This window comes from Astatotilapia calliptera, chromosome 16 (genome assembly GCF_900246225.1).
Source record: "Astatotilapia calliptera chromosome 16, fAstCal1.2, whole genome shotgun sequence".
Lineage (NCBI taxonomy): Eukaryota > Metazoa > Chordata > Actinopteri > Cichliformes > Cichlidae > Astatotilapia > Astatotilapia calliptera.
In genome coordinates, this window is record NC_039317.1 from 10,948,221 (window position 1) to 10,975,873 (window position 27,653).

The 27,653-nt window shown below is 39.2% G+C and overlaps 2 protein-coding genes across 3 annotated transcripts in view; both read right to left on the bottom strand.

The window, feature by feature from the left end:
* kcnh3 (potassium voltage-gated channel, subfamily H (eag-related), member 3) overlaps positions 1-27,653 on the bottom strand; it is a 189,788-nt gene that overhangs the window by 125,105 nt on the left and 37,030 nt on the right. The window lies entirely within an intron of this gene.
* Positions 17,686-25,606, bottom strand: LOC113007404 (uncharacterized). Of its 2 annotated transcripts, none has more exons than XR_003269905.1 (2): positions 19,241-25,606; positions 17,686-19,157 (listed from the first exon to the last, which is right to left on the bottom strand). XR_003269905.1 is itself a non-coding variant. In XM_026143939.1 (2 exons), the coding sequence occupies exon 2, from the start codon at positions 24,455-24,457 to the stop codon at positions 19,595-19,597; it is 4,863 nt and encodes a 1,620-aa protein (XP_025999724.1). In that variant the 5' UTR covers positions 24,458-24,915; positions 24,999-25,606; the 3' UTR covers positions 17,686-19,594. The 2 variants fall into 2 exon arrangements, 1 of the variants encoding a protein (XP_025999724.1); XM_026143939.1 differs by having other exon boundaries at positions 17,686-24,915; positions 24,999-25,606.

The window sequence follows — 27,653 nt, forward strand, 5'->3', positions numbered from 1 at the left end:
TAATCAAATCTGTGTTTTGGATTTGCAGTGTTGCAGTTAGTGAGCTAGCTAGAGGCCAGTTCTTGTCCTTAAAGCCAGAATTGCACAAACACTGAGAACTGACCTTCAGTAAAGTAGATGACTGGTAAAAGAAATCTATTCATGGCAGGGTTTCTAAGGCTACATCGTCCAAACTTACACAGGTATTTTTGAAAATGCAGCCTTTTCTATGCGTTTGGGCCTTTCAGCCACATGTAAACGGCGTTTTCCATCACCCAAGATGGAGATTTTTTTAACTCCTACCATGGTAGAGATTTTCGAAATATCGTGTAGACGAGGAAAACAGAGATTTAGTCACGCAGTTTTGAAGGTGTGCGCCTTTTTTGGTGTCACGTTGTTTGCCACATTAGTGTTTCTACATGGCGGATGCAGACAAAATACTGCTGCTCTTAATCTTACTATCTACAGTTTATACACACTTACATATACATGTTTTCTTGTGTTTTTGCTGCTGTCTGTTCACACATGGGACTCCTTTCTGCTTCTATGCACGGTCTTTTTTTACTTTTTCCCTCCCAGGATTCTAGACTTCTGATTGGCCAACATTTCTACACGGTTAGGATTTTATCGCCACCTGTTGCTTTGGCGTGTTCTTGACTTTGTTTTTTGCATTTACATGTGAACAGGATTTTTTTTTTTTACGTAAAATCTCAGTTTACAAAAGTGTGGACGTAGCCTTAGCGTACCCTCGCACTACTTTTTAGAGTGGAATCATTAATACAGAGTTGATTAATCAATTTGTATCAGCTTTTTTACTTCATCACTTATGACCCAGTTCAAGTAAGGATTTCCTTTTTCTTTTAAAGACATGCTCCAGACTCCACAGTGTTCTAAAGTCTAGCTAACCTCCCTAATCTGAATATTGCCAAAGCACTTTCATCTGCTGTGCTTCTTTAGGGATTGGGATTTGAGGCAGGAGGATGGAAATGCTTTGAAGCATTTTGACTGATGTCTTGGCTGAAATAGAGCCTGTTTCACGGCTGGACCTCTGAGATGCTCGAGAAAGACAAGAATGGGACAATGTTGTGCAGTAAGAGAACAGCTATCTGAGGCCAGATCTCCTCATAGTGACAACTTATTCATACAGGTACAAAATAAATTGAGCATTTTCTGAATAATTAAATCATACAAAGCGCCACACAAAAAAGAATAATAATAACTTTGTTTATAAAACACTATCAAAGGGAAAAATGCACACAAATACATAATACATATATTTCTTTTTCTTCTCCTTTGCAAGCTGTATATTCATTGTCTTAGACTAAGTCATCAGTTACAAACATTATTGGCGTCACAGTTGATGAACACTTTGCACATATGCATGACAATACAGTCCCACTGCCACAGCGCTACAACAACGTTGTCATGGATCATGTCACCTTTTTGTTGAGATCAGTTACTCCTCATAATACATATAATTCGTAAGGATGTGATGATGATATAATTGATTAACATGTCTAGTTAGGTAAAAGACATAAGTATGCAACAATCATTATAGTAAGATTATGTATTAAAAAACATTATTGTTATTGACCAGCTAATGCCAATCCCTGTGCTCCGAATGGATTTTGTCTCCCTACCAATCCGTAAAAAACCTTCCATAAGCTTTGGGAAAACACGTGCACAAACAAATGTATGCCTGTTTGATGATGCTTTCCTCTCACACCATGCAACACCATCCACCCACAGCAATCTGTAATGCATTCTAACAGAACAGAGAGAAGAAGCAGAATAAGGGCAGCAGAGAGAATGTGGATCAGGCCAAGGAGCTCCATATGCCTCATTATGCTCAGAATGTTCTTCCAACCCCAAAACACAACCAGTTCCGATCAAAACACTGCATGCAACACATGCCATCACACATCATTCGTACTGAGCTATTCAAAAAGCTCCTGTGTGCAAATACCTGTCAACTACATGCGTTATGAATGGGGCACGAGTATCACAATTAAATTAATCATATTAGCCTTTTGATCTTTAACAATATTTAACTGTTTCCAACAAAGAATGGTGCAGACAGAAAAGCATGACATGATAAAATCGGTACTATCAAGTACTAAGAACCTGTGGCAGGTCCTGATAATATCAGCATGACAAGCTTTTGGAATTTTCAGACATCTTTAACAGAAGGTTAGTTTTAAGGACTAAAACCAGATCTGGAATTGTTTTGACAATTTTTGCATCAACAAAGTTGGTTCTCATGGGGAAACACACAGAACACTAGGACCTGAAGTCTGAACTGCAGCAGTGGAAACAGCCTTCATAAGACATGGAAAAAATCTCAGATTTTTTTTTCCACAGTGTCCAAAAGTGTCTCATCTAACACTGCTTGGCTAAAATAAGTATTTGCAATTTATAGGATTGATCCTACAATTCTCCTGGTGCAAAATATCACCTTTGACCCAAATTCACGCTAATACATAAGTAGTATATATATGATAGGATATATATAGTTAATATATATTATATGATAAACTAAAGTCCAGTTTATCATATGTAACACACAGCAGGAAACACCACTTCAGACATCTCCACATTACTGGTGGTATCCACACAATACCTACCAGCTAATGGTAAATGCCCAAGAATATTAGCTGCAATATTCACACATTGGTGCAACCCAAAATTGCACAGGTTTTCCTCATATTCTCACACGTTTCCGTTCACAGCTGCAGTACATGTGTGTAAATTTCTGTATAGTCACAAAATCACTACAGGACATGCAGTTACTACATAAATAAGTAGGTAATAGTTTTTAAAAAAGCATTTAGAGTGTTGATTTTTTTTTTTTTGATTAACTGAATATGCTTCCAGACATGTAGTGCTAAAATCTTAGCACTTCAGAAATTCCACTAATGACCACTTAAGGCTGAAATCTGCAGTCTTGTAATCAGCAGAACGTTGGCAACTTTTACATACAGGCAGATCAGCACTCAGTGACCCTACTCTGTAACTTTATGTGGCTGCCACTTCTTGGCTAAGTTGCTGTGTTTCGTAAACCTGTCTACATATTAGGGGTGGGGGAAAAAATCGATACTGTGTAGTATCGTGATATTTTGTTTGTTAATAATGTATCGATACAGGGACAGCAGAAATCGATATTTTGTTACAAAAAAAGTTTTTGTGCTCTGACTTCAGAGCATGTTGATCCTTTTTCTGAGCAAGAATCCTGACATTCCTTCACTGTCCAAATGTGTTTAACTTTTTTTTGGCAGCAATAAACATGACAGTTTACTTATTTTAATTTAAGACATGTTTTATTTTAATTAAGTTTAAAACTTTTTTATTTAATGTAAAATTATATTTTGTTTTAATTTACTTTCAAATTCTTCAGTTGCTGAATGGGCTGCATAGTTTTCACAAATTGCATAGTTCAGAATAGCTATAATTGTACCAGATGGTTGCATTCAGTTAAGTTGGACTAGACTGTAATACAAACCGTTCAGTTTATCAACAATAAAACTGACTGAAATGAGAGAAAGACTGAGTGCAAGACTTTGATATTAGATAAAATGAATATTGATAAAGTTTACCTTTATGTACAGAATCTGAATATCGCAAAATATTTTAAAAAATTGCAATAATATCGTATCGTGCGTTAAGTATTGTGATAATATCGTATCGTGGGATGTATGGTGATTCCCACCTCTACTACATATGACACTTTGTATCATAGAGTATCTAGTTTTTCCAACCTTGACATCCTATTACATTACAGTGAACTCGAATTTAGTAAGCTCCTTCCTGTTTGTAAAGGCAAACATTTTAGATTGCAGCTGTGTAAATGACACTACAGGTAAATGACACTACAATATTAGGAGGTGTGGCCTAATATTTAGTGTGCACCTTAGCAACAAACAAGGATATTAACTACACTTCACAGCCTTGCTTGTGGGGTTGGAATCATTGCTTAGGATGAATAAATGTCTTACTGAAACATCAGCACAATGGAGGTATCTGCACCCATGTGCTACACCCATACAGACAATAGCTACATAAGCTAACAAGGTGCTGATAACATGGGGGCACTCCACCCTCTCATCTGAACTTCAAAAGCTAGTCCATAATAAATCAGAGAGCATGATGTTAACCTTCATCTATTTTTTTTTAAAATTTACATTCTATAGCACAGGGATTCGACTGATGCTAAATAGAGAGAAACTCTGGAATGATGATTAGGAAAGAAAGCTTTATTTAGGTTTGTGACAGTAACAATAATCAGTGCTTTTAGGATCATGTGATATAAAGGGTTCCTGGTGGCAGCTCACTCTAACAGGTTGAGTCTAAAGACTGCATACAACCAAATAGCAGACAGATACAGTAAGCTGCTAGATGATAAAACATCATTCAGTAATGGAAGAAGCAGATATTTGTTTCAGTGGAGACCAAAAACAGAGCTGATCCTGCGTGATGAATGGTGCTAAAATACGTTTTGAATTAAACAGTCTGAAGCAGTGTGCTTGTGGATAATGCAACACAGTATTTGCTGGTTTAACCAAGCTCATTAATATATATATTAATGTTTTACTCCTGTACAAGGACACCAGATGGACACATTTTATCTTGTGTCTTTCCTTCATTTTAGCTCGTTAGTGCCTTTCAATAATCACAAGATCTGTGATCAGCTCATTTCCTTGTTACATCACATGGAATAAATAGCTCCAATTACTCTCATTACTACTTGCAGCAACACACACATGGTGTACTATATTGATCCCTTGGTAGTTTGTTCCCATGGACACTATATAGTTGCTGCCCCTCCTCCGGGTGCTGGCTGTCATAGACAGGTCTCTGTGGTACACTGGTATGCGCCGGTGCTGGTTAATCATATGAACCATGATAACTACTCATATTAATCACTACTAGTGAATTGGGAGTTTATTTAAGATGTATAAAGTGCAGTTCTTTACTATAGTCTATTAGGTTTCACGCCAGTACACTATCAGTCACAGACAAGAATCTGACTAACATTTAATTCTGTGCAAAATCCTCCTCTACGTGTTGGAACTTGTTTTTGATGTTTTTTTCTTTTAACCTTCAGTATGTTTTGATTAGCATCCAGTCTGTGCAGGTTGCATAGATTCATGCAGGAAATACAAAAACATCCACATGAACCTGTTCATGTGCAGGAACACAAAGCACTCTGATGCTGTAGAACAGAATCAGGAAGAACATCTGCAGCACAAGAGTTGAAGTCTAGAGAGGTAAATAATAACAGTGCAGTGTTACTTTTTTTTTTCAGAAAATACAAAAATATACTCACCATAGAGACAAACTGCTACTACCACAAAGAGAATCCTCAACTGTGGGAAACACTTTCATTACGTACTAAATACCTCTGAAAAGGATATTTTTGCACCTCAAAACTACACCACTTGAAGCATTAGAGGAACACCTTGTAAACACATCAAACCTCAACAGCAAAAGAGAAATCGTGCTGGATATTTACACTGATATGATTTGGTGGAAATGATGAATTTACAGAGGGCTGAAAATGAAACTGAAAAAAAAGGCAGAAATGTCATGTTGGTTGTCTAATTATTGCCCCTCGGGTGCACTTGTGTTAATTTCATTAACACCAAACAGCTGAAACGGATTAACTACCCCCTCTGCTAGTTAACTGACCAGATCAATATCCACAAGTATAACCGACCTGATGCTCAATCAATTTAATACGTGCTCATTTAATTTTCTTTTCATTGCATTTTCTGTATTTTACACAGTTTTGATGCAGGCCTGCAACTCAAACCTGCTTTAATGCATCCACGTATTGTTGTTCACACGTTAGGCTTTAATCACTGACAAAGACAGCGTTTTCTGCGTCCAGTGGTCACATGACAGCTGCTTAATAAGGTCAGAAATGGTGGATCAGTTCATTGATTTGGTTCCACGTTAAGTTGAAGTTGAATAATGAGGACAGGGACCATTTCCAAACAGGAATGCAAATTACTGTACTGTAGTCGCTCTAGCTTCAAGGCCAACGTATGCATGTGCATTTACTTGTGACCACACAGTGGACCAACCAGCCAACAAGACACATTTTGTAGATCTAATTTTACATCATGTTGATATCTGAGGTCTAAAATCTCATTTTTGCTAACATAAAAACATCATATATGTAAATTTGTAAGCCAAAAGGTAAATTCACAGTAGTTTGAAGTTTAGCTTCAAACGTATGCAAATCATTAGAAATTAGAAAAAAAAACGTCTCTGCAAAAATATTTGGTGAGTCTGTTGCTATTTGAGTCAAAGTGCCAATATACTGTACATGCGTAAAACCGGGAGCAAGGACACAGACTGATAGCTTACACACGACAAGGTTCATTTATCTGCCTGCTGTGTTTGTCCCTTGAGATCTCGGAAACACGTGTTGTCATATCACCACGGTACCACCCCCAAAACAGAGGAGCGGAGGGGCAGAGGATGAGCGGGAAGACTGAGGAGCGCAAATAACGCAAAGCAGCAGCAGGTGGAGAAGCGAGAAGAAGAAGAAATTCAGAAGCACAATAGTGAGATGAAGGGAAGGAAAGAAAAAGGGACAGAGAGCCCCAACTGTTACCGTCCTATTATGTGTGGGCTGCACAGAAATGTATAAGCGTTGTGGTTGTCGGGTGGTGGCAATGTCATCTCCTGTCTGTAACAAACACGCTCCTCTTCCCCTCTTCACTTTGGATGAGCTTCAAAGCTCTTCCACCCCCATCTAGCTCGGTGTGTGCACTGTGTATGAGGCACACACGTCTCCTGTTGCTCCAAAGTAAGCACATATTTAACATTTAGGCTTAGCTTTTTCACCTTCATCTTTGGATCATCCTCTCCTATTATCCAATTTACAGTGACATGCATTTAATCCTTCTTCAAGTCGAGCCGTACCTGCTGCTCTAATACTCCGAGCAGAATGGCGAGCGAAGTGGCATGTACCACTGTGGAAACTGGAAAAAGTTTTATGAAACACAGTTTGCATAAAAGTTTAAATCCTGTGTAAAATGTAACTAAATGCAGAATGGAGATTTGAAATAATTTAAAGCCAATATATAACAGAAAAAACTTGAAAAAGATGGCATATCAGATGCTGTTTTAGCTGGTAAACTAGGTTTTTTCAGTGGGTGACAGCTCTGGATTGTGGACGAGCCGGTTTAGCACTCAGACTCAAAATCCTGATGTAATACATGACAAAGTGGTTTGGCATCATTTTGTATAAACACACAAGGCCTTCTCTGAGAAAGGCATCACCTGGATATGCATCTCTTATACCTTGTCTCAACCACTTATCCAAGGCTACGTCCACACGAATGCGTTTTTGTTTGAAAACACATCTTTTTCTCTGTTTTGGCCTCCTGTCCACACTGAGATGCTGTTTTTGGTCAAGGAAAACAGAGCTTTTTGAAAACGCTCTCCAAAGCGGATACATTTTAAAACGCCATTTTTGCATCGCAGTGTAGACTGCACAAATGGAGACTTTTGGGAACGATGAAGCATTTTAGTCATATGATGCAGTCAAGATAGTGGAGGGCATTATACAGCAGTTGTTTTGTTTGCTCTCAGTTTTGACAGCCCTATTAAAGATTAATATCAGTGTATACATGCTCCAGATAGCTTTTCTTCAAATTCTTCAATTCCCACTCGCTTTTGCAACTTTGCGCTTTTGTGTTACTCGCAGCAACAACTCCACCTCACTGTTAGTCCAATTAAAAAAGAGCCAGACAGTAAATAAACGGCAGACAGAAATGACACAGGTTGAATCGTCTTACGTTTCACGCATGCACAGTACAGGAACATAAGCGTTTCAGTCGTTTCAGTGCGGATGAACAACCGTTCTGAATCGATTGAAAACAATAGTGTGGACACAGAGTGTTTTTAGAATTTATCCAGATCAGTGTAGACGTAGCCCAATTCAGGGTCAAAGGGAGCTTGGTGCCTATCCCAGCTAGGGCGAGAAGCAGGGTGCACACTGGACGGGCGACATTTTCATCACAAGGCTAACGCAGAGATACAGCTATCTAGAATCACTCATTAATCCTATTTGAGTGTGTGGAAGGAAGTCATAGACATAACGAGAATAGTCACACACAGAAAGGCCCCAGATGACCAGGAATTCATCCTCATATCCAGCCTGTCCCAGGTGCCAAAAGGGCAAACGGCAGGGCAAAACCTGTACAGGTTGCCAGTGTGTCACAGGGCTAACAGAGAGACATGCAACCATTCACACTCACATTCACACCCACAGGCAATTTAGAACCACCAATTAACCTAACCCTGCTAACTGCATGTCTTTGAACTGTGAGAGGAAGCCGGAGCACCCGGAGAGAACCCATGTACACACGGGGATAACACGCAAACTCCACATAGAAAGCCCAGATGGCGAATTTGAACCCAGGACCTTCCTGCTGTGAGGTAGCACCACCGTCCATCTAACATCTGAACCTCCTGCCTTTACGACCACCGTCCCTTTGGCAGGCTTTTACAGGCTTTTTAGCTGTAACTAGTAAAGCTGTCATTTATTCCAAGTGCTCTTTCTCAGTACTTACTCTGTTTTCTTCTCATCCCAGATTCCAGACTCACTTGAGTTCAAAGCCTGTTGACGTCACTCACCTACCTGCTCACTTTCCCTTGTTTTATAATGAGAGACTTCATAAATATCTTTACTAAAAGACTCTGTAGCGTCACTGCCAGCCTTAGTTGCTCCCTTCAACCTGTTGAATACACACCTGTAAATATATCTGTGAATTGTGAGTAAGCTTGACAATGGCCTGACTTCATTGCCTTGCATTATGGCAAAAATCTCAGCTTCAGCATCTGAGCTGTTCTTTTGACTATTTTCAATCTACTCTAGGGCTCAAACGGTTTGCAGATCATTTCATTGTGTTTCTGTTTACATCGCACACCATGCTGCAGTGTTTCTACAGACTGAGTTGTCATGCATTTTGTTCCCTAGTTTGAAAGAAGTCCAAATGCTTACAATGTGTCTCTCAAAAATAATCTGCAACACCACTGATTGTGTTTCACCAAACCCTGGGATAATTGCACATTCTAGTAATTCATTGTCAAACTTTCCTCAAACTCAGACACCAAACAACTTATCTGAGTCAAGGCTACCCAATCTTCCACATTCATGTTTTGAATTGCTGCATCCTTAAAGACACACAATTTGCTGACAGTAGATGATAATGTCAGGTCTGACGGTGTCCCGACCGGCGACCTGTGTGTATGTGTGTGTGTTTGTTCTCCTCTCTCTCGCTCTGTCTTTCCTCTCCGGCCCCGCCGCGATTGTTATGCGGTCGCGTAGCAATGGGAGATCTCCGACCCGGAAGTGCTGCCGCTCTGAGCTGCTGTCCCACCTGCGACTGATTCCTCGCCAGCTGCTGCCAATCATCCACCGTCGTTGGCAGAGCTATTTAATGGTGTGGCTGAGTGACAGACAGCGCTGGAGTATTGCACCAAGCCTGGTAGTGACTCGAGCTCAGCAAGGGTAAAGCAAGTGTTTGATAGCGGAGGGAGGCTAATCGTGGCTGTTTTGCCTTTTCTCAGGAAGCGGATGAGACGGAAGGAGAGACGTCACTGATGCACGGGAGTTGTGTGGACACACGAGGAGAGACGGGGAGAGGAGCACTGAAGGGACTTGCACTATGGATAACTGTGGATTGGCTTCACTGTAAATAAAGACACTGTTCAACTTTAACGAGAGGTCCGCGTCTGGGTTCACTAGCTCACCACCCTTAACAGATAAGGGGGAAAAAATCTCGAGTATAACCAAAACATAAGGATTACAAGTGCCTCAGTCTACAGCTTTTTCTCAAAGGCTCATTAAAGGAAGAACAAAAGATTTTTTTTACCAAATTGAAACATGGAATTAAAAACATTACATTTATTGACTGATTCCTCCATCCGATGACATGATTGTCTCTGCGCGTGTTTCTCATTAAATCTTAGCACAGAGGAATAAATCAGAGCAAAAAGCTGGTGACACTCTGTGCATGTAAAACAGAGCACGGCTTCATTTACCGCTGATTTGAGAATCTTCATAATTATTAAATCCAAATGCTGGATTGGGACAATTGCTGACACAGTGGAAACAGCCTTTTGTTCCCTTATCTGCACTCCACTGTTCCACCACGTGGATGTTTGCTGTGTGTGTGTGTGTGTGTGTGTGTGTGTGTGTGTGTGTGTGTGTGTGTGCGTGTGTCTGTGTGTGTGTGTGTGCCATTTGTAATTGGTGAAAACTCATTGAAACTTAAAGGGCTGATTGATCAGTGTTGGGGTACTGCGTGTTTCTGTTAGTGAGGCAGAGAAGGAAATAATACACTGCCTCCAGTCTGTCTGTACGAACCTCTTCAATTTTCTTTGATCTTTTACCTTCAGAACTGAACATCATGGATCTCTCATCCTGCCTCCTAAAAGCTCTCTCTACCTTTCTTATATGTTAACCTTATGCTCTCTCTCTCTCCTCTCTTTCCCTTTTGTCACGTATTACCCAGAGGCTCCCAGTCTCAGCGTTCCAGGCTCATTAATCCAACAGTGAGTATTTACACTGGACCTTTAATTATGCTAACCTGATCTCTGCTGAAGGAATTAGCTTCAAAGTTTTGTAATGGCAGGACAAACAAGTTTATCCACAACTACTGTTGTTACAACAGGTAGTGATTAACATTGTCTCCTCACTGCAAATGGTCTTGGGAGAGTTGACAGTCAGTAAGACAGAGAGCTGGACTGGACTTCTGCAGGACTTCCAATGAAAGTCTTGTTATGTGCATAGAGTAACATGCCACATCATTAATATGGAACTAAAGATTTGCATACATTTAGATTTGTATTTTTATTTATTAGCTATTTTTTGCTAATATTTTAACACTGAAGCAAAATCTGTATATATCAGTTCATGCTATTGAAGTATTTATCTTTTTGTCCACTGTATCTATCATTTTTAAAAATTCATCATGCAGAAAAACTGAGAAGTGCTGCTGAAATTGACTTCTTTACCTTATATTAAAATATCTCAGGGATTAATATGTAGTTAAATGTCTTTACACTCACAGAAAGCAGAGTTTCACTTGAATTCAAAGATCACTAGCCAAATGTATTGATTTCAAGGCACAGAAACAACGTTTCTCACAATAAAATGGCGCCTGTGTGTTCGGCACGCCGTCTATCGCTCTCCTTTATTTGTTTTGTTTTATTGTTTTTAGCTAACTTTGCGTTACATGTCTGTTGTACTTTTTCCTATGATCGCCAGACATTATTATCCATCCGGATGTCTGACCGGCCTGAATATGACAACCAAGGCTTTTTGATCTGTGTTGTTCAGCACTTTGGTCTGCCTGGTGTGTTCTTAAAGTGCTATGATAATGATGATGATAAAACTGTTACCTAAATACTTGAGCCTGCAGCAGGTGACAGTGATCAAAATCACCATCTCAAGGATGTTCATTTTTGATCACGTTGGTTGTGGCTTTGCGGTGCACGTGTGCCATATATCGCCTTTTGATAATGTTGAACTCCAGCAGGCATTAGCAGATAATCAGCAGCTGTTGGAAACATTACAAAAACACATTACTTCTGTTGTTGTACCTGTTTTGACAGGATGCAGCATGTTGAGCTTTCTTGTACTTTTACTGCCTGATCCAAGGTGAAAAGCGAGCACATCTCACAGCATGCTGTCTCACATAGACTTTGCCTCCATTACAGGACAAAGCATGTGTGAAATGGACCATGCTTTTCACCCGCACAGGCTAACCCTCCATATAAATGTCTACCCCTATTACATTCTCCCTAACAGAGATTGGAAGTAACAAAGTACAAACACTTTGTTACTGTACTCTACTTTTCAGGTATCTGTACTTTACTGAGTAGTTCAGTGTTCCCACACCTGCTGAATCCCAATTTAAGTGGGTGGTATTTTGCGGGTGGCTGTAGCTCAGGAGGTAGAGCTGGTCACCTACTGATCGGAAGGTTGGAGGTTCAATCCCTGGCTGCTCCAGTCTGCATGCCTAAGTATTCTTGGGCAAGATACTAACCCCAAGTTGCTCTCCGATGCATCCATTGGAGTGTGAATGTAATTAGACAACACTAAGTTTAGAGACAGTGCTAGTGAGAATAGGTGTGAATGTGGTATGTTGTATAGAGTACTCCGGGAGAGTAGAAAAGCGCTGTATAAGAATCAGTCCATTTAAGCCTGACTGTGTTCCTCCAACAGAGAATAGATGTTTTCCTTCTGATTCAGACTGAGTACAATTAAAATTAAAAATCAGACTAAAGTTTGTATTCCCATCTACTAATATTATTTTAATATCACATTAATATAGGTTCAGTTAGCATTACACAAAAATAGCTGGTAGAAACGTCCTCCAAAGAGCTACTTTTTACTTTCTTAATTTGAGTACATTGCAGAGCCTGTACTTTTTAAATTTAGAATCAGTACTTCTTTTACTAGAGTATTTCTTTATAATACTATCTGTTTTTGTGTGCCCTCTTGGTTCCCATTTGCCTAACAAATGTTAAGTGAATGTGTTAATTACTAATATATAATATATATATTAGGGCTGGGTATCGTCACTGATTTCTAGAATCGATTCGTTTCCGATTCACAAGGTCCCTAATCGATTTGATCCACGATTCGATTCAATTCGATTCGATTCGAATCAGGGAAATTTTGACAGTCAGAAATATTATAATTCAGATCAGTACATTTACATATTTTTCTATCTATAAAAAGGAAGCTGACACTCGCAAGACTTTATCAAAGGTGTGAGCATCACAGCAGAGGCCTTTGTGTCAAAGCAGCTGAAGATAAAACACAGAAAAACATGAAGGTGGTTTTCCTGGGATTTTATAAAAATATTCTGCAGTACATCAAAAACGAAAGAAAACCATTAATCAACACATGAACGTTACCTCTGACGTTACAGAGGTTTTATTAGAGACACAGCTGAGCGTTTTGCATTTTGCATAATTTTAAAAAGTTTAAATTTGTTCAGTATTGAACGGCAGAAATGAGGTTTTCTTTTCGGAAGTAAGAAAAAGGAAAAAAAAACCAGCGTTTTTTTGTAAACAACTGTAGACTTGTGCATAATAAGCAAGCAAATAATGCAGAAAACAGATTTTTAGATGGGAACCTGTTCTTGAAGGAGAGAGAGAGAGACAGAGCTGTGCATCGTGGTGGAAGCAAAACAGTAAACGTCAGAGGGAATTCATGACGATGTTTAGGTGAAGCGTAGTTTGGATCTTCTTTTGCTGCTGGTTCGGTCAATATTGTTTGGAGAGAGATCAAACCTGCAGCCTCAGAATCAGCGTAAAAGGGGCGTAAACACAAAGCACGGACCTGCCAACACATCAGAGTCAGCGAGCTGTCGGCTTTCAGCCCCGACTGTGTCCGTGCCATCGGTGAGAAAGGCGACATCTAACTGATTCTGATCCACGGGTCTGCGCTGTGTGTTTACGTCTTTGTGCAGAAGCCGTGTTCCTGCTCTCATTTACTGTTTTAGCTGTTTGGTGGTTGTTGAATTTTGAGGAGGTTTCACCTGAGATTCTGGCATTTCGGACAAAATAAATTTATATTAAAAAATCGATTCAGGATTTTAATGAATCGATTTCACGTTATCCAAGCCAGAATCGATTTTAATCGATAAATCGATTATAAAAACCCACCCCTAATATGTTAGGGGTGCAACGATACACAAAATTCACGGTTCGGTTCGGTTCGATACTTTGGTGTCACGGTTCGATATTTTTTTGATACAAAAAAAATGTTCATGCCTTTTTAATTTGTTATTAAAATTATAAATATATCTTTTAACTCAAAAGTACAGTTTTTAAATTTAATGTTGCTGAAACAACAAAGTAATAAAATAAAAAAAAAATCTATCTGATCGAGAAATCACTCATCTTTGGAAAAGAGAGTTTATTACAGAGAAATGGCTCTTTCCAAAATAAAAGCTATACTATCCGCTTCTTCTGGGCTATATTCTCAGCAGCATATTAAACATATCAGGTCCCCTTAAGGAGAATCATGTGCTCAGGTAAAGTTTGTAGCATGCGTGCTTGTTGTTTTTGTCTACTTCCACTTGTCTTTGCACTAGGATGATGTCGGAGTAAATGTGCAGTCATATTCGTTGTGTTCCCACTAGTGCTGTCAGCGTTAATCTGAAATGACGTTGATTGATTGATTGATTGATTGGTAATTTATTTCAACATGTGAACAATATACAAGTACATTTAGAAAAGAAATGAGAGGAAAAAAATACTATACAAATTACATACAAAAAAACATTCTGATTAATTTACATGTTGAAAGGGAGTGGGAAGAAGTATACACTTATTTAATCCCACCCCTGTCCCATAAATTATCAGTGAATATTTAGTCAGCTTCCTTACTGATATAATTTGTAATAAAAATAGTGAACAGATTTCTGATATACTATATACTATAATATCACATCATGAATTTTTTGTTTGTTTGTTTTTAAATAGAGACATTCACTTAATTTAAATATTTTCCTTTTCTTTATAGATCGAGAAGATCATATTTTTATAACTCTTTTTGAACAGTTTTATGTTTGGACATTGCTTTAATTCCATATTCAGTTTGTTCCATAGTTTCACTCCTTGAACAGAAACACAAAAGCCTTTTCTTGTAGTACGTACCTTCATTGTTTTGAAGTTACAAAAACCCCTTAAATTATAACTTCCTTCTTTCAAAAAAAACATACTCTGAATATTACCTGGCAGTTCTTTATTTTTTGCTTTGAATAGAATTTGTGCTGTTTGGAATTTCACTATATCGTCAATTTTCAATATTTCAGACTGCAAAAATAGTGAGTTTGTATGTTCCTGTAACCTGCATTGTGGATGATTCGAATTGCTTTCTTTTGAAGAGTAAAAAGTGAATGTAATGTGGTTTTATAGTTATTGCCCCAGACCTCTGCACAATAGCTTAAGTATGGTGAAACCAGTGAACAGTAGAGAATATGAAGTGATGTTCTGTCGAATACCTGTTTTGCCTTGTTTAGTACTGCAATGCTTCGTGATACTTTGGAATGAATATATCTTACGTGAGCTCTCCAGTTAAGTTTTTCATCTATTATTACCCCCAGAAATTTATTTTCACTGACTCTTTCAATATCAACACCATTTATTTGAATCTTTGCATTTGTATTTAAACTACTATTTCCAAATAACATCAGTTTAGATTTATTCAAATTTAATGATAATTTGTTTTTATCAAGCCAGAACTTCACTTTACTTATTTCATTAGTCATATCCTCCAATAAATTCTGCAGATCATCACCAGAGCAAAAAATGTTTGTATCGTCAGCAAAGAGAACCATTTTTAATACTTTGGACACTTTACAGATGTCGTTAATGTACAAGTTGAAGAATTTTGGACCCAAAACTGACCCTTGGGGTACACCACAAGCAATGTCCATACATAAGGAGCAACCACCATTTATTTTCACAAACTGCTTTCTGTCACTTAAATAACTCCGGACCCAATCTAAAACTACCCCTCTGACACCATAATGTTCCAGTTTTCTTATTAATATATCATGATCTATAGTGTCAAATGCCTTTGTCAAGTCTATGAATAACCCAGCCACATATTGCTTTTTGTCTATGGAATTTGTGATGTATTCTATTGAATCTAATAGTGCCGATGATGTTGATCTGCTTGATCTGAATCCGTACTGACTCTCAGTGAGTAGTTTATGTTTATCTATAAATTTTTCCAGTCTGTTTTTAAACAGTTTTTCAAGAACTTTTGAGAATTGAGGTAGTAAAGAGACAGGCCTGTAGTTTGTGAAATGGTGTTTGTTTCCAGATTTGTATAGAGGTATAACTTTTGCTATTTTCATTCTGTCTGGAAATCGACCAGTTTGAAATGATAAATTACAGATGTATGTAAATGGTTTTATAATAGCCTCAATGACTCTTTTAACCACTATCATATCAATATCATTACAATCCAAAGATTTGTGATTTTTACATTTTTTGACAATTTCAAGAACTTCATTTTCATCAACGGCTGTGAGAAACATAGAATATGGATTTCTGTCAATCAGTGTATCGGGTTTTTCCTGTGCTTTCCCAGGATCAGTGATTGTTCTTGCTAAATTTGGTCCAGCAGTTACAAAGAATTCATTGAGACTATTTGCCACAACATCCATATTGTATTCTTCATGGTCATTACAAATGAAATACTTGGGATAGTTCTTTTGTCCAGTCCCACATTTTATAACACTGTTCAGGATTTCCCATAATCTTTTATTATTATTTCTATTTATATCTAATTGCTTCTTATAGTATTCCTTTTTACTAAATCTAAGTATATTAGTTAACCTATTTTTATATCTTTTGTATCTGATTTCAGCATCTTTAGTTCTCGTTCTTAAGAACTCTCTGTATAGAGCATTTTTCTTTATACATGCATTTTGCAGACCTTTTGTTATCCATGGACAGTCCATATATTTCTGTTTCCTACTATATTGCTTTATTGGACAGTTGGTATTGTACAGTAATGTAAATATTCTAAGGAATTTATTATAAGCACTATTAACGTCCTGTTCCTGATATACTTCACCCCAGTTTTTCCTTCAACGTTAACACCATAACGCGGAAAATCTCCGTTAACGAGCTACCACGCATCGCCGCGTGCGTGGGGCTGGACGGCCAACACGTTAACGAGCAAACTGCGCTAAAGCACTAGTTCCCACCCATGTAATTGAGCATTGCGTGGCACATCCGACATACTGTTTTACTTTTGTCCATGACGCGCTTACCTTCAGGGTCATACGTCACCTTCAACATCTGCCAGAAAATGCTGAGGATTTTCTATGAGTCTGTGGTGGCCAGTGCGATCCTCTATGCTGTTGCATGCTGGGGGAGCAGGCTGAGGGTCGCAGATGCCAACAGACTTAATAAACTGATCCGTAAGGCCAGCAATGTTGTGGGGACGGAGCTGGACTCCCTCAAGGTGGTGTCGGAGAGGCGGATGCTGTCCAAGATAAAGACAATGTTGGATAACACCTCCCACCCACTCCATGACATGCTGGTCAGTCACAGGAGCACGTTCAGTGAGAGACTGAGATTACCGAAAAGCACCACTGAACGACACAGGAAATCATTCCTGCCTGTGGCCATCTCCCTGTACAACGCATCCACTTAACACACTGTTTGCTGCTACAACTACACATGTTTCTTTTCCAACTATTTATTTATGAGTGACTTATGTATGTATGTATGTATATATATGTATATATTGTACTATTCTTAGTTAGTGTATTGTCTGTCTTGTCTTAATGTTGGTTTAAAATGGAGCACTGTAACAAAAAATAATTTCCCCCAGGGATCAATAAAGTATTCTGATTCTGATTCTGATTCTGAAAACCAAAATAATTCCAAAGGCCAGATCTGAATGAGGGTGGGGGAGGTTCAATTTGCCATGTTGCAAGGAGAGCTTAACTTCTGTCTCGCTAGCTTGCCCTGCGGTCAGTGAATCCGCGTTTGAATACTCAGCCTAGGCTGCACTGTCGAGCGCAGATCTACTGAGCGCAGCGCAAGCTAGCAAGACAGAAGCTAAGCTCGTTGCAACATGGCAAATTGAACCTCCCCCACCCTCATTCAGATCTGGCCTTTGGAACTATTTTGGTCTTCATGTGAAGCATGACCCTGAAGGTAAGTATTGAATATTGTTGCTGACCATCTCCAGCTTTTTATTAACATCCTGGGCCAACCTTGTACTAGTGTGTCTAATAAAAAATGCTGGTCAGCATATTTGCATGTCTCTTACCTAATGGCTGCAGTATAAGAAAAGCTGTAAAGTACTCTGATATTAAGGAAAAAAACAAAACAAAATTTTCTAAGATTCAGATACTTTATGAATTTATCCTCTGGCAAATTAAATCTGGTGGTTATCAGATAAGGTAACTTAAGGTTGGATGAATAACCTGACCTTAATCACTAAAGACATTATTTTGATATATTAGGTAGCTGGAAGTTGCTAGGCATGCTATTATCCAGGAAAATAAAAGAATCTACCCAAAACCAAAAAAAGATGCCTCCATGTGATTTCACTGTCACAAGTTTTGTCCTGGCATCATGTGAGGCTGGCTATCTTTCGACTTGATCTTAGCTTCTCTTATTTTAACCTAAGTTACAAGTATTAAATAGCAATTAGCCTGCTTCCTAGCAGTGTACATTAAATGATTTAAAGTTGTGTTCAAAAGTTTTACACTCTGACAGCACGGATTCTATCAGAAATAGTACCGTGGATACTCTTATCCTCATAGAGATAAGTGGTTTTCCATGATACCCAAACAGATAGTTTCTATAGATGTCCGTAGGTTGTTCCAAGCATCCTCACCAAGATTTGATTTACACCAAATGTGTGACTGCCTCCATGAAGTTGGTCCTTATTACTTGGGCTGAGTGCTTGGAGCCACAAGACAGCTCCTATGATGGCATTGTATAACAGGTAAGAATCTAAACGTCTTAAATACCCTAAACCTCCTCCGTAGGAGTCAAGAATATAACGGAGCTCTTAAAATTCACGTTTCACTCTCTGTTCTTCACTCAATATCCCACATTCACATTTTTCATGTTTTTAATAATACATGGACCCGTCAGATTTTGATGGATGGTGGTTCACTTGTGTGATTTTTATAGTTTCATAATACAATCCACGTGTATGCTTGTGTGACTGGAAGTATAATAAAACAAGTATCAATTGTGTGTTACCAGATTGACGCTCTAGATGTTTACTTTTATATTGACCCAGTGGATCATTAGGTGTCCAAAAACCTTGTTCATTATTTTGACCATTGATCTAGAAAATTCCAATAACCAACTGCTGTTTCCAACACTCAGAGGAAAGCAAAGAAAGCAAGCAGCTTTTCAGTGGTGCACCTTTTCAGGCTTAACTAATTGATGCAGTTGTGTGTGTAGCTGCTGTGCTTATGGCTGATTTGCTTGTTTGCCTAATACTGCACTTTTTAGTGTAGTATCACTTCTAGCTCTTCTTAAAGTCAATAAAGAGTTCTTTTACTGATGGCATGAAGTTGGCTTTAATGTTAGTTGTAAGATCTTGGGGTTGTTACAGCTTCACCTTGATCACAAACTACGCCACCGTCGAACTAAAACATAACATAAAATCCAATGAGATAGTAAGACGAGTGAATTAAAGACATAAAATGATCTATATAACATACAAACATACCTCGCTGGCTGACCCATGCTTTGAGGCAGAAATGAGCACTTTACAGATACTTTTAAGAAACAACTTTCTCTGAATTAAATTGGCTTCTCTTGCTTCAACTTGCCATGCTCACACATCAACATGGGCGTGCATCTCCCTCAGGTGCACCAGTGGAACCAAAATGCAGTACAATAGTTCCTACATGAGAATTTTCACAATAAATGACCTAATGGCATATAAAATATGCATAGTGCAAAACAAAATACATTAACTGAAAGTAAGGCAGTAAAACTCCCACCAAATCACAAAACTATTGTGATTTCTACTTAAACATTATAATAGGAACATGTTTACAATTTAGCATTCATTCTGCTTCTAGCAATAACACAGTTTTGTGTACTGGCCTATCAAGGTACACTGGTTTGACAGTCCTTTTCCTCTAGTTAAGTCCTTGATTTCTTTGCTGAATGTGTTTTCTTGTGCAAGTTTTATTATGAACAGTTCTGCCCTTTGTCTGTCTTCAACACTTGTGTTTTCACCTTTTGTTTGGGTGAGTCCTTTAAAATCCTTCACAAATTTCTGTAGACGAGCAATAGCTTTAACCGCTCTTCTCCAGTCTGAGAATTTGGTGAGACGGTCTAGTATTGTTCTCCTTTCTTCTACTTTGGTGTTGAACACATGTACTGTTTTTAGCTCTGGATCATTGGGCTTGAGTTCCGTAAACTTGCCATTTTCAACAGGTAGCTCGCTTTGCCACAAAAACTCTGGACCTTTAAACCAGTTAGAGTTGAGTAGCTGTTGGACACTGAGTCCTCTTGATGCATGGTCTGCAGGATTACTTTCAGATGGTACATGATGCCACTGTCGTGGGTCTGTGAGTGACCGTATCCTTTGAATCCTATTTGCCACAAACACGTGAAATCTCTTTGCATCATTATTCACGTATCCCAACACTACCTTGGAATCTGTCCAGAAGTGTTCTTCAAGATCACTTATCTCCAGTTCATTTCTTAACATTGCACTTGTTCTTGCGGCAACTACTGCAGCCGTTAATTCAAGTCTAGGGACAGTAGTGACCTTGGTTGGGGCTACACGTGCCTTTCCCAGGACTAGGGCACAATGAACATCACCTTTTGATGTTACTGTTCTTAAATAACTACACTCTCCGTAGCCTGTCACACTAGCGTCTGAAAAATGGTGTAATTCACACTGTGCAATGTCTGTGTTTGCAGGTAAGACATGTCTTTGAACTTTCACCTTTGACAGGGTTTGAAGATCTAGGAGCCAGGATTCCCACTGTGTGCTGAGATCATTTGAGAGTGGCTCGTCCCATCCAACTTTCTCTTGACATAACTGTTGCAGGATTTGCTTTCCTCTTAGGATGAACGGTGCCACAAATCCCAGTGGGTCATACACTGATGCTATTGTGCGCAGAATTCCTCTTCTTGTCATTGGGTGCTCTTTTACAGTTATTCTGAACTGAAATTCATCAGCAGAAACGCACCACTGAACACCAAGAGCCCTTTCCATTAATGGCTCTCCAAGTGCCAAATCTAAATCCTTAATACTTTCTGCACACTCTTCTCTCGGCAATGACTTTATCACATTTTCACTGTTTGATATGAACTTGTGTAATCTTAGTTTACCTGTGCTACACAGTTCTCTTGCCTCTTGGACTAGTTTTATGGCTTCTGACTCTGACATAACACTAACAAGTCCATCATCTACATAAAAGTTCCTTTGAATGAACCTTACAGTGTTTGGAGTGAACTTTCCCTCACCTTGCGTGGCTAGATGTTTTAACCCAAAGTTGGCACAGCCAGGAGAAGAAGCAGCGCCAAAGAGATGAACCTTCATTCGAAAGACTGAGGGTGGAACGCTTAGGTCACCATGCTCCCACCACAGGAAGCGTAAGTAGTCCTGGTCTTGAGGTGTTACATGAAACTGGTGAAACATGCGTTCCACGTCACACATTACAGCAACGGAGCCCTTCCTGAACCTACAGAGCACTCCCACCAAAGTGTTTGTGAGGTCAGGCCCTGTAAGCAGGTGCATGTTCAGCGAAGTGTCTTGATATTGTGCAGAGCAGTCAAAGACTACACGTATCTTGCCGGGCTTCTGAGGGTGATATACCCCATGGTGGGGGATATACCAAACAGGTGTATTACAGAGTTCTTTCTCCGGCACTTTCTCTGCGTCACCACATGCTATCATGTTCGCCATAAAATTTGCATAGTCTGTGTAGTACCTTTGGTCCCTTTTGAATCTGCGTTCGAGACTACTTAAACGTTGCATTGCACTTGGCATGTTATTGGGAAGATCTGGCCTGTCACCCTTGAAAGGCAGTGGCATTTCATAGTGTCCATCTAGCTTTTGCTTTATTCCTTCTTGTAGCTTTGTAATAAAGCGGACATCTTCTTGCGAAATGCTTGTCTCTTCCACTGCTCTCTCTGTAAAGTCTGATTCAAGTGCTTTGATTACATCTGGAAATGTTACTTCCTTTACTTGTGTCTTGCAGATGTAATGAACCTTATTCTTTAGTTTTGTGGGTGACTCAGTCTCTGGTATAACTTGTTTTACAATGATGCGGTGACTTACTCCAATTACATCATTACCTGTATCACATGAATCACAGTAGCTGATGATGCTCCAACCCAAATCTGTTCTCTGAGCGTATGGCTGGTTTTCTTCACCACATACGACCTCTCTGGGCATTAAGGCTTGTGTGCAGTTGTACCCTAAAAGGAGTCCTATATCACAGTCCAAAGGGGGTGCAATATGTTCAGTGAGATGCTCCAAATGTGACCATGCCCTTGCAGTGTCTGGAGTAGGAATATGACTAGGATTAGCGGGTATAAAGTCTCGTGTGTAAACAACTGGTACAGTGAGTTTCTTCTTGGAAAACAGTCCTCTTATTTGCAGAGCTTCAAGTTTTGTGCATGGTACAGTGGTTTTCTTGGATGACATTGTAGATAGATTGAGCTTAACTTGAGTTTTGGTTGTGTCCAAGTTATTTGCTACTTCATTAAGAATAAATGAAGAATCACTCTGTGTGTCCAGCAGAGCGTAGATCAGTACTTCTTTACTTGGCTCATTTTGTGTGGATACGTAGACTGGGACTATTGCAGATGTCTGTGTGTTTTTACTTTCATGAGTCACTCTATTAGATGTGGTCTCATTGACTATGTCTTGTGACTGTGTTACCTGATGCTGGGTTTCCTTCAGTTCACTTACTTGTTGCTCTTTAGGTGGTTCTTTCTTTGTCTCTTGTCTTTGTCTTTCTTCATGCAGGCATGTAGGATGCCGTTTTGAGCATGTGTTGCATGTCATCTTGTTGCTGCAGTTCTTGGAGAGATGGCCACTATTTAAACAGCCAAAACATAATTTTTCGCCTTGAATAAATTTGACTCTCTCAGCGACAGGTTTCTCAGTGAACTTACGACACTTGTGTAAGCCGTGTCCTGCTCTTTTACAAAACACACAAGAGACCATGCTTCTTTCAGTAGAGTTAGTTGTGAAGATTTTCACTGTATCTTGTCTCTTAGGAATGGGTGTAGGTTGAGGTTTTGTCTTTGGTTGGTCAAAGTCACTTTGTCTTATGGCTTGGTATGATGTAATGGGATTACATGCGATACTTGCCTCCATTGACAGGAATGTTACAAAGTAACTGAAACGTGGGAATCTTTTGTGCTCCAGCTGGTACTCTGTAGCCTTTCGGTTCCACCTGTTACTTAACCAATCTGGTAGTTTAGCAGCAAGTCTTTGATTCTCAATGCCATCATTGAGAATGTTCAGATTCTCATTATTAGTCATTGCAGATTGGCAGCTTTGTAAAAAGTCCACAAACTTTCTTAGCTCTGCACTATCCTTTCCTGTGACCTTTGGCCAGGTGTGTAACTTGTCTCTAAAGGCCTTAGCAATGACAAAAGGCTCTCCATAACGTTCATTGAGCATATTCCATGCTGCCTCATATGAGTCTTCAGAGCCAATCAGAAAATAGCCATCTAAGGCTTCCTTAACACAGCCACCAACATACTTCTGTAGAAAAAATATCTTTTCGGCAGTGGGAATGTTCTTTCTCTCTATTAGAGTCTGAAAGGACGCCTTCCAATGCTTAAACTTAAGTGGATCCCCACTAAATACCGAGGGCTCTGGAATAGGCAGTCTATTAGCTGACATAGCTTCTGCCAAAACCTTTACAAGCTCACCTGTGCTCTCATAAGTGACATTTAACTCTCTTCGTGGTTGTAAGGGTTGATTAGCAGTATTCTTGGACTCTGTTACCTGTAAGTTTGCAGGGTTTAGAGTGACTCTTTCTTGCTTTACTGAAATGTAGTCTTCCTCATAAACTTGTAGTTTTGCCTGTGCTGCCTTGAGTCCTTTCAGATTTTCCAATCTTTCAATTTCTCTTCTTAAGTCCTCAACTGACTTCCTCCTTGCAGCACTTTCCTCTTGTTGTCTCTTTATCACGGCCGCTTTCTCCCTTTCTCTTTGTAACTTGCGCTCAGTTTCCTCCCTTTCCTCTAGGAGACGTTGTGACATTGCAGCAGCTGCTTGCTCTGCGGATATGCGTTTGTCTTCTTCTTCAAGCATTTGCATTCTTTCTCTGTACTTCTCTTGTTCTGTCATTATCTGAAGCACAGCCTTTGTGGCTTCATACTCTGCTGCAGCTTCTTGTCTTTTGGAGGAGGAACCATTAGAAAGAACTGTATTGGCTTTAAATGGACTATGAACTGAGACACTAACAGAGCTAGAGGATGTAAATATAGAGCCTGCATCAGGCCATACAATCTCCTCTTGAGTTTCTCCTTTAATGTGACATTTGATCTTTTGCAAAACTACTGTAGTCACTGATGTGCATTTGTCTAGCTTGGAATGCATATCATGAGGTGGTCCATCCATTGCTCTGTATTCATCATAAATATCATTAAGCTCGGCTGCTTCTCTTTGTACAACGTTCATGTGACCTTCAAGAATGTCAGGTGGATCTCCTTTTAAAACAGATTTTTTTGCCACTTTGATTAATGCTTTCCATCTGTCATAAATACTGTCAAAGCGACGTTGCAACCCTTGTAACCTTTGATTATGGAATTCTTTTCCTTTTTCTGTGAGCATGCGAGACCTTTCACTTCTACGTTGCTCTATTTGCACTGTTTGCTCTAAAGAGGTTTCATCCACTTGCCTTGCAGCTTGTTCTGCACTGGGAGCTTCAATTTCTGTCTCATTTGTGTCTGACATTTTGTTTTTCTTGTAATGCACTTATTTGTTGATGCAAAATCTCCTTTTAACTTGACTTGAGTAATGAATTGTGAACTTGGGTGCATTAATTCCCTTCTTGCTAACTTGTGATGCTGTTGTTGTCAGGCTTAACACAGTTCCTTATTGTTTCTCCCTCCTTGTGTCATCTTTCCAAACATAAACTTTAATGTCTGGCTTCTGGACATCTTTATGAAGAAGCAACTGTGAACTTGTGTGTCCATTAACATTTGCAGCAGCTTGGTCCTTGGTGCACTGGCACGATGTTGCCACCAGGGGGCCGGGAATCATGCAGGTCCGAGTTCGACTATCACTTCTACCTCTTCTTAAAGTCAATAAAGAGTTCTTTTACTGATGGCATGAAGTTGGCTTTAATGTTAGTTGTAAGATCTTGGGGTTGTTACAGCTTCACCTTGATCACAAACTACGCCACCGTCGAACTAAAACATAACATAAAATCCAATGAGATAGTAAGACGAGTGAATTAAAGACATAAAATGATCTATATAACATACAAACATACCTCGCTGGCTGACCCATGCTTTGAGGCAGAAATGAGCACTTTACAGATACTTTTAAGAAACAACTTTCTCTGAATTAAATTGGCTTCTCTTGCTTCAACTTGCCATGCTCACACATCAACATGGGCGTGCATCTCCCTCAGGTGCACCAGTGGAACCAAAATGCAGTACAATAGTTCCTACATGAGAATTTTCACAATAAATGACCTAATGGCATATAAAATATGCATAGTGCAAAACAAAATACATTAACTGAAAGTAAGGCAGTAAAATGTAGTGTCCAGAGGCCAGCTGATGTGTTGGTCAAATGGCCAACACATCACCTCTTCAGGCAGCATGCGATCGCCTTCTGCACCTTTTATTTGTCTCGCTTCATTTGAAAACAAAAAATCAATTTCTACACTTATGCACAATCAGGAGGCAGCATGAAGCCCCGCGGCGCTGTTACGCCACATTCAAGTGTGCTGTACAGATGTGTTGTTGTGGATATGACCAAACACGCATACAGGCACTGCATGCACAAAAGGCCAGTGTCAAATGTCAAAGGTCTCTCCAACCCTGGTTTTGATTTGCTTTACAGCAGCGGTCCCCAACCTTTTTTTGTGCCACAGACCGTTTATGTCTGACAATATTTTTACGGCCTTTAAAGTGTCGCGGATAAATACAACAAAATAAAAACAGTACCCATACCAAAAAAAGAAGATTTATTCATAACACATGGGAAAAGACCCAGGGAAACCGTGTTAATGAATAAAATGATAAAAAATAACGCTAAAAACCGTGAAAACCATAAATTTCGCACCCGAGCCTCAACTCTCGCGAACCGGTAACAAACGACTCACGGACTGGTACCGGTCCGTGGCCCGGGGGTTGAGGACCGCAGCTTTACAGTGTTTGCCTTCATGTTTATTATTTTACATTGTCTTATTTCACTGTTTAATTCATAGTTTTTGATCATCGCTGGGTTGAGTTTCTGACTCCTGCATTGATTTCTGTTTTACCCCAGTATCCTGTTAGTTCTTGCAACATCTAACATGAAGTCTTCCCTTCATGTTTCTAGAGTTGAGTTTCAGTTTTGATTCATGCTTTGATTTGTATCCTTAGCAGCTGTTTCCCTGTTTGTCTAGTCCTCCCTCCACCTTCTTTACCCTGAATAAAAGTTTTGCATTTTGTTTTTTAAATCATCCATCCTCATAGAGGGGTTATCACTTTCTCTTTTATTTATTTATTTTAGTTTATTATTCACATTATCATCTGTGTGGTTTCTATGCCAGAGCTGATGAATGGATGCTTCATCAGTAGATACAGGCGACCACTCAGAACTACTTTGTGTTGATCATGACCTTTTTCTCTAAGATGACCCAAACCATCACTGCAAACAAGACTCCTCACAGTGTGACTTTAATTTGTCACGTGGCTGAATATGCAAGCATCAGGTTTAAAAACAAACAAAAAATTCAAGGTTAAATTTGAAAGAGTTTAAATTACTTTTGATTGTAGTCAAGAATTGTACTTGTGGCATACCACAGTGTGTGTTAATGTACCATGCACACATTCTTGAGAAAGCATTGCTTCCTTTCAAGGTTAGAATATAAGATTTTGTCTGTTTCTTTTATCAAACACACACTTCAAAGAACACTTACATAAATGCCTGCAAGCTACTCTTACACTGGCAGGGACTTTGTATTTGTGGTTGAAGCTGCACTTCAGATGGACTGTCTGTGCATCTGAAATGAGTAACTGTTGCAAATTGAGATGTGGCAGAATTCACACTAAAGCCTGCAGTGAGACTTTAAGCTCACAGTCAAACTGCATTAAAGGCTGATTTCTTTTTGTAAATGTACTTCACAAAATACACAAGAGCAAACATTTGAATAATATGAATGGCACGTAATGTAGACTAACGACTAATGGCACTAACACAGATTACACTCTCCATGGAGATTATGCTCTCCACGAGAAATGAGGGATATTTTTCCCGCTTGTCATTCGACAAAAAAACAAACAAACCTGGAAATCTCTTTACTCCTGTTCACCTGTTCCTTGCCACATGTTTACCCATTTCACTTTCATGTTGTTACAGACAATAACTAAAATGCCAAGTTAGAGCGTGTTTGTGTTTCGGCTAGAAGAGTTTCCTCTACACTGACAAAGTTTACTGGTTCACACAATGAGAGCTAACTATCGTCTTTATTTTGTTTCCTTGGTATCTGGTGAGAAGTGATGCCACTGTTTGGATAAGTGATTTTTGAGAAACAGGAAGCCCACAATCTGCCAGCTCTGCACAATTACAAACAGACATGTTAAAAGCCACGAACAGGCACAATGTCACACACACACACACACACACACACACACACACACACACACACACACACACACAGAGCTGTCCTCAAAGCAACAACTTTATGATTGCTTTTATGTGACGCATCGTTAATTTAATAATGTGTGTTATACTTTCCCTGAATGGGCACGGCACTGATATATTAAATATTATGTAAGGCAGTCAAATTTGCTCTCATCTCTATTGATGGCAGTTTACACAGCGTGTCTACTTTCATTAGACTACTAGATTAGATTACTAGATTCAACTCAATGCTTTGTATGCTGCTAAATTCTTATGTGTAGATGCTATAAATCTGTAGGATAGAGCAGCG

Excerpts from the sequence above, each read along its gene's own strand:
- LOC113007404 (XM_026143939.1), bottom strand. The coding sequence starts at position 24,457 with ATGTCAGACACAAATGAGACAGAAATTGAAGCTCCCAGTGCAGAACAA.